The 8,043-nt window shown below is 39.8% G+C and overlaps 2 protein-coding genes across 2 annotated transcripts; both read right to left on the bottom strand.

The window, feature by feature from the left end:
• Positions 1-554: 554 nt before the first annotated feature.
• Positions 555-2,601, bottom strand: LOC115777853 (uncharacterized). The gene is made up of 3 exons (XM_030725857.1): positions 2,583-2,601; positions 1,965-2,393; positions 555-1,643 (listed from the first exon to the last, which is right to left on the bottom strand). Exons 2-3 carry the CDS (start codon positions 2,301-2,303, stop codon positions 555-557), a joined length of 1,428 nt encoding a protein of 475 aa, XP_030581717.1. The 5' UTR covers positions 2,304-2,393; positions 2,583-2,601.
• A 3,478-nt stretch (positions 2,602-6,079) lies between these two features.
• On the bottom strand, positions 6,080-7,583 carry LOC115777869 (trichohyalin-like). Its single transcript, XM_030725891.1, has one exon. The coding sequence runs from the start codon at positions 7,435-7,437 to the stop codon at positions 6,295-6,297; it is 1,143 nt and encodes a 380-aa protein (XP_030581751.1). The 5' UTR covers positions 7,438-7,583; the 3' UTR covers positions 6,080-6,294.
• Positions 7,584-8,043: the final 460 nt, after the last annotated feature.

Below are 8,043 nucleotides of genomic sequence, written 5' to 3'. Positions count from 1 at the left end.
AAGTCATGGTATATGTTTTTGTAATATGGGACAAATAAACTGAAATATAATCAAACTTTTATTTCTTAACTTGAAATATACACTGTACAGACAACAAACACAAATGACTGAAAATCATCATTAACTTTAAATCTTTTTTACTCGACAAAAAACTAAAAGTACATGGACCTTTCACCATGAAATCAAGTGTATATCTCTTTCTTCTTGCCTGGATTCTTCAACAGTTCCTATAAACAGCTAGACACAGCAAAATAAGTATAGGTGGTTTTCATGTGAGCCGAACTTTGACACCAGCCTCAAACATGGTGTCAGCAGTAGTGAAACCTACAATCAATGTACGAGCATATTAGAAATTAAAGAAAATCCTTATGAAATGCAACAGAACATAACATTACACGATCTGAAAATGAAACCGATGACTGATCACTATATGGCAGAATGCATTCAACATTTCAATAACAAATTTAAATAGAAAACAGTGAAATCAAGGGTAAACATATTTGTAATCAATTACAGCTGTAATTATTAATCCAGAAAAAAGACTTCCAGCAAGTTCAAATGATGTCCATTTCCAAGTAATTGCTGGAAAGGATGTTGTCAAACTCCGTGCGAAAATCAGGATAGCAAGTGTAAGTGCACGGTACTTCAAGAGTAGCTCCACAGGTATGAGCAACAGGCCTTCTGTTCAGCCCTGTTTCAGCATTGAAGCACACCAGAATTTTGTCAACACAGATGACAGAAGACCCTGTGCAGAAACGCAGGATTTTCTCAGCTTTGCTTTCATCAGCATTTTTGACATATCGCTGAAGATGGTTAAAGGTTGTTTGTTCTATTTGAGACAGCATCACCTTTGTTGTTTGAAATAGTTGTGATACTCTTTTGCCTGTGGCCTTCTTTGTCTCATACAGAGACACCACACTTTCCCTGTTTGACAGTTTCAGTTGTACACATGCCATGGCTGTGGAGAAGCAATCAACTACATATTTTGGCTCTTGGAGAATCGCCTTATGAGCCATTGCCTCAATGGCAGGCTGCATGTTGTTCTGAGGAGGTAGGGAGTGGGAACCCATCCTTGTAAAAAGGTCAAGCAGGTCCTCTTCATCACTTTCATCCATTGTGCCATTGAGAGCCTTCTCAACAGCTGGTCTCTCAACAGGAGGGAGGTAGTTTAAAAACGATGACATCAGGATGTCTGCATCAACTGAGTCGATTCCATGAATGCATGCTAAAATGAAAGCCTTTGATAGTCTCACCGGAATGACACCATAATCCAGCAATCCTTTCACCCAAATGTGTCCAACTGCTTTCCACTCTGCCTCACCAAAGTCTGGCCTCAGCCTTGGAACTCGTTCTGTTTCACCTTCACACTGTTCCAAAAATTGCTCCCAAAAGGCAGTGTAAACCTCCCTTGACACCCCAGCATCATCAACAGCTTTTTCATTTACAAAGTCCATCTTTAAAGTCACAGTAATTATGCTGCTGTCCATAAATATAGCCAAAAGATCTTCAACAACATTTACCCTGCGAACAGATATACGTCGGGGGCTCTCTGGATTTCCTGGGTTGCCAGCTGAATTTGATGGGGAAAGTTGGCTGCTAGAAACCAAGGGCAAATCTTGTGCTGTGAAATTCAGTCCATTGTCCTGGAAAAAACAAACAAACACACACATGCCATAAAAAATATCAGTGATTTGAATGTTTCACAGTTTTAAGTTAAGTTGTCTGTCCACTCAGAAATCAATGTTACCTTGACAACTCGTTATTTGTCATTATTTGTTATTTGTGAGTGCACAGAATCATGCAGTACAGAAAATATTGGACCTGATTAATTCTTTTCAAAGCACTAATCCATAGCTGATGTTTTTGAGTTGAGACTCTAAAACTATGCAAGTTATTGTTAGAGTATAATCATATTTTTATATTTTGTACTTTTCTACGTTATCCAAAACTGTTCGTGGTCTTACCTGTATTAGATCGTCACTGTTGACACAATTCAGCATTATCACGACTGCCTCATCAGCATCGGCTCTGACAAGGTCCTCTTCGGGATTCCATACAACTGTATCAGCCTCATCTATACCTGGATCAAATTCAGAGGCCTCATGATGGGTGTGAGCTGACTCTAGCTGGGGGGATTCTTTAGGGACTGCACTGGTCAGATCAATAACTCCTGAGCTGTGGTCATATAAATCGCTGCAAAGCTGAAGTTGATTCCAAGCATTCTCATTACCATGATCACTTGAGTCAGTGCCCTGCCACTGTCCCGTGACAGTTGTTTTAATTTCTGTTGGTGTTGAATGCATGTAATGTGACTGTCCTGGACTATGTGTTGTCACTGTCTCACACGCTGATCTCTTTTTTTTTGGTCTTGGTTGGATCTGGAAATCGTGATTCTGCAAACAAGAAAAAAAAAACAACATAACGCACAAAAACTAACAGAACATAATTATTGTTTTTGGCAGCCAAGCATTTAGTATATGTTAATAAATACAAAGCTGGGAGTCTTTCAAAGATATGTGAAATGTACCTGACCAACCAAGGGGGTTTTTATTATTTGTAATATATTTTCTATTGCCACAAACCTGTTCGCTATTATCACTGTCAGATGAATCCCCACGGTCAACAAGATCTGTGATAAAATCATCCGACTCTGTGTGAGGTCCATGTTTAGGCAACTGTAACTCTTCCTTGGTGATACTGACAGAATCCTCCTCAGATAAGAAATCTTCCCCACATTCATCCACTTCAGATGAGGAAAGAACTGTTAAAGATGTTTCTTCTTTTGTGCAAATGTAAAACCTTAGCAGCTTCAATTTTGTTTTTTCATAAAGTCTGCCAACAGTGTCATCTAAAGGAATTGGATTTTTTTAAAAGTCACTAACAGTAAATATAAAGTCTTCAACTCTCCCTTTTGTAGAGTTACCATCTGGAAAAAACAGGTCCTTTCCCATTTCCAGAATCTGTGCTACAGTCGTGTTTTTTTCCACCGTTGCATGTCTTGTTCCACCACCATTTCTGGTTCTCACTTGATGATATTCATTGTCAATTAAATGAAGCCATCCAATTTCAATCCTTCTGGATGTCTTCTCTGCTGCACTATTTCTATATCTTGACATCCCTTCACCTCGCTTTTGGAACAGACCAGATGTACCACACAGTGCTCCTTTAGTCTTTGATCTCATTTTCCGTGCTCCAATTTTTTCTCTTAGATTCTGCAGAAGAGTCTCTTTATCCGTGCTGTATGTAGATTGTTGACAGAAGGACAGGACAGCTACTCGGTCACCATATGAAGTAATATATTTTGACATTTGATCATCAGTCATGATGGATATCACTGCCTTGTCCACCTGTACACAAAAATATTACAGAAAAAAAAATAATTACATTGAGTTTGTAGTTTCATCCTAGCAAGCCACGCAGCACACACTAATTGTATTTTTTTTTTAAAGAATTTATTAAGATTCTACTTGTATTATTTTCAATGGCACGAGTTACTTTGTCAATTTTTGTCTTCTTCATGTGCTGTAACTGTAGTAATATTTGTACACCGTGTAACTACGGTGCCCCTGTACATGTTGCCAGCCTGTCACAGGGCTAACACTGAGAGACAGACAACCATCCACTCACATTCACAACTATGGACAGTTTAACCTAGGTAACCTAATCCCATTAACTGCATGTCTTTGGACTGAGGGAGGAGGCCATAGAGAACCCACGCGCAAACGGGGGAACACACAAGCTCCGCGCAGGAAGGTCCCGATCTGATGGATTTGAACACAGGACCTTCTTGTGTGGCAATATTGCTAACCGGGATGAAAAAAAATTAAGGGTCCGCACACCAGCAAAGCTCCGGAATAATATTTGTTAGAGACAAACCTCACATGAGAGGGACGTTTCGTGCCGTAGATTACCCTTCCTCAGACTAAAATACCATTGCTAATAGCAAAATATAACAAAACATTGCTAACCACCGCACCACTGTGCTGCCCGCTACAACCATCTATAACCTTAATGAGATGAACTGGCATGTAATGACGACAATTAGTATCTAATGCTTGTAAATGCTGCTTCTGTTGTTACCAAGTTAGCCACCTTCTCAACCCCCGCATTTTTAATGCTATTTTGTTTTATAACTTAATGAATTTTATAAGTACCTTGTCTCGTTGCATGCGCATGATGTCCTCCTGTGGGACCTCTCTTGACCTCAGGAAACCTTCTAGATCGTCCTCCATTTCTGCTCTGTTCCATGAAACCTTCTCATTCTTCAATGGCCCAAACCTATGAAACCATCTTTCTTTTGCGAGATCTCGCAAAAGTAACTCGGGATCTCGCAAAAGTATTGCAAGATCTCGCAAAGGTATCTCGGGATCTCGCAAAAGTTTTGCGAGGTCTCGCAAAAGTGCCTCTTTTTTTTTTTTTCCTCCCATGTTTTTTTTTCCCCCCATGTCCCTTGCGGGGTTCCGTAATGAAGTCACTACTAGTTAAAGCGAAAGGAATACTCGGCTCAACAGCGCTCCGACCCTTTGTCAGGCTGTTCAAATCAGTTTGATTTGAACAGCTGCAGAACACACTGATCAATGATCAATCATTTGTTGTTTTGTAACACTGATGGAAAAATGTCTGGATCCTGGAGACAATGTGAATATTGGAGTGAACATGAGAGTGAAATAGTTTTAAGGCTAAATGTGTTTGAAGTGGCTTAAATGTTGTCATCATTTTGAAAGTTGTGGTGTCTGAAATTGAGAACATTAATCACAACATAATTTCCACTGAAAATGACTTAAATCTGTGATTTTGGTGCTTTGCTGGATCCATCCGATGGGATCATCAGCTCCGTAACAGATCAGCAAAACATGTCCGAGTCCAGCTCCACAGAAGGAAGGATCCAAAGCAGACGAGGGTCATGGATTCAGACCGGATAAGTCCTAGATCCACTTCAGGCTCCAGCCATTTCCCAGCTCATCCCATCTGGATCCATTCATAATGGCTTAATTTTTCCTGACACGCTCTGCATTTGTTATTTTAAATGGCTCGTCCTCCCAAAACTGTACTGAAATATTTAAAACCTATAAAGCTGAGACATTTCTGATGTTTGACTTTTATTGATTTACCTTTACATTCTGTGCATTGTATAAAGCGCTTTGAGTGCTTAGGTGGAGTGGGAAAGCGCTATAAGAACCAGTCAATTGACCATTCACTATTACAGATTTGGAAAGCTGCTCTACAAGTTTTCAGTTAAATATGAAACTGTGACTGAACTCTGACCTTTAACTCAGTGAAATATCTCCACTGTGGTTGTCAGACAGCCATCATGAATCAGTGAAGCTGAGATTGGATCAGTTGAGAAATGCTTATACTGAGGAATATTAAAGCAGTTTTTCTCAGCATTTTTATCCAGTAAGCATTTTTATCTAATGCTAGAAATAATGACAGATGTTTAAGAAACATTTTTAAAAAGTGAGCTTGCTATTCCATTAATAAATGAAATTTCTACTGAATAATGATTCAAACAAAGGAATTGTCATAAACAGGAAGAAAAAGTGAAAAAAATCTCATGTAAAATAGGATTCAGCTTCATCTGGTGAAAATTCAAGTTGGGTAAATAATGACAACAGACATTGTAAAAGAAATTATATATTTGACATCAAACTTTTATGCTATGATGATGACAGAGTGGACCAAGCTGATCAAAATGACTGGCTGAAATGCAGATTGTTTGATCCATAGAAGCACACTGTGAAAGGCAGACTCTTATTTTTGCCTGATGTATAGATTTTTTTCCTTGTGACAAATCATTTATCATCCAAAGTAACTTTATCACTGATATCTTTTCTACAGGCAGCTGAAAGGTCAGAAGTGCTGCGTCATCCTCATAATTCCCAAACGGGTGTCTTCCTTTTTAACAACCCCACAGCCTCAAAGTACACTTGCTGTTTTACCAGGTTACAAGAGATTATTATTATTACCCAGTCCTAACACTAATACTGGTTTCCAGTTTATAGACAAACAGGCTTTACAGTTGCAGTTCTGCACAAAAGAAGACGCGTTCAGAAAGATTTTAATTTTTTTTATGCTTATTTATTGAATGGTTAATATATACAATTGGTGGACAGAGAAGGGTTTCTGTGAGGCTGATGACTGAGCCTCCATGCTGCCCGTAAAGGGAGCGAGAAGAGAAGTGAAGAGAGAAAGAAAGAGGAAAGGGAGAGGGATCAGAGAGGGAGAGAGAAGAAAGGAAAGGGGTAGAGGAAAGGAGGAGTGAAGGTGGAGGTGGAGGGAGGATCACGGTGAAAACTACTGTCCTCCAGCCTGAGCAGAGCCACCAGCAGCTTCTTCCACACTTCTGTCATGTGAATGTTTCTTGTATCTGGTGAACCAGCGCCAGCCACCTCCTTTCTTCTTGTCTGCTTTTTCTTCCTGATCCACTTTTTCTTTAGCTTTCATGGCTTTTTTCTTGCCCTCTGCATCGCCTGACTTGGACCAGAAGAATTTGGAGCGTTTTTTCTTTTTCTTTTGTTGCTCCTCGAGCTCCCTGTTCTTCTCCTCCAAATTTGCCACTTCAAGCACAAATTTGACATTTTCCTCCTCAATGTTTTGACATTTCTCCCTGAATTTGTTGAACTCTTCAACCACTGCCTGGAATTTTTCTTCAAGCTTGCTGTATTTCTGCTTGTTTTCTTTGGTCTCTTCCTGCAGTGCTGCTTTTCTTCTCTCCAGTCCCTTATGCTCTGTTTCAAGTTGAGTATATTTTTCCTCCCATTCCATGTTTTTCTCCTGGATTTCTGCATATTTGGCCTCCAGTTCTTGGTGCTTCCTCACCAGTTCCTCATAATCTTCCACTTCTTGCCTCTGCTTGAGCTCTTGATTTCTTTTCTCCCCTTCTTGCTTCTGCTGGCGCTTCATAAAGTTCTGCTTTAGCATTTCGTGCATTTCTTCCGCATCTTTCTTATTCACAAATTCTTTGTCATTCTTTGCTGGATTTCTTTTCTCCCATTCTTGTTTCTGCTGCCGCTTCACAAAGTTTTGCTTTAGCATTTCATGCATTTTTTCTGCATATTTCTTAATCACAAATTCCTTGTCCATCTGTTCTGGACTTCTGCTTTGGACGAGAGCCTCTTTCAGTTTTGCTATGTCCCATGTCTCTTCCACCTTCACGTTTTGTTCCTTCATACTTTTGCTTTCCTCTTCCAGCTTTTTGTTCCTTTCCTGAAGTTGCTTCATTTCTTTGGTGATTGACTCAACTTCATGTAAGTGGACCAATTCTCTCCTTTCTGCTAGGAGCCCATAGATGCGTCCTTTCAGCTTGTAAGTGCTCTCTCGGAGGTTGCGGTTTTCCGTCCGGAGGCGGTCAATTTCATTAAGCGGAGGACGCTGTTCTCGTGTGCTCCACTGAGGAGGAGCCTCACCACTTCTCGGAAAGCTGGTTCCTCTGGACATGGCAGCAATCTGAGGCTCTGTCTTGTCGGAAATGTAATCGCAAACCAATGTTACGGCGTCAACTGTTTTTATTTTGTTAGGCACAAACTTGCTGAATACACGTTCAAACTGGAAACTCACGGTGAGTGTCTGTGTTTACTGAATGCTGCGTCCTAACAACCAAGTTTAGTGCAAACGTGTCAGATACAAAGTTACTACTACAGCTCCAACCTTAACTGCCTTTGATATTTGATCCGTCGTCATAAGGGCGCCACAGAACGTTGGAATCTTTTTTTACACAAAGTAGTTTAAATGGTGCGTTCCATTGCTACCACTTGACATTAATGATTAAAATGTATTCATTCACAGTATTTGCATGGCGGAAGTACCAATAACGTTTCAGTCTCTGGAAAGTGAAATATGAAGTAGATCAGTGTCTATTGCTGTGTCTTAATTTAATTTTTTTTTTAAGTGACTGAAAATAAAAATGCGTTTTCAAATTCCTAAAAGCTGCAGATGTTATATCTACATGTCAGGATCTGGTTATTGTAGACATGATTACAGTAACAGTGTCACAACATTGGTAACAGAAAAACATTAGAAATACATAGGCTGCTCTGATGCCTG

Source organism: Archocentrus centrarchus, unplaced genomic scaffold (assembly GCF_007364275.1).
Source record: "Archocentrus centrarchus isolate MPI-CPG fArcCen1 unplaced genomic scaffold, fArcCen1 scaffold_82_ctg1, whole genome shotgun sequence".
NCBI lineage: Eukaryota > Metazoa > Chordata > Actinopteri > Cichliformes > Cichlidae > Archocentrus > Archocentrus centrarchus.
The sequence above is the reverse complement of the archived record's forward strand: the minus strand, read 5'-3'. Positions and strand labels throughout refer to the sequence as shown.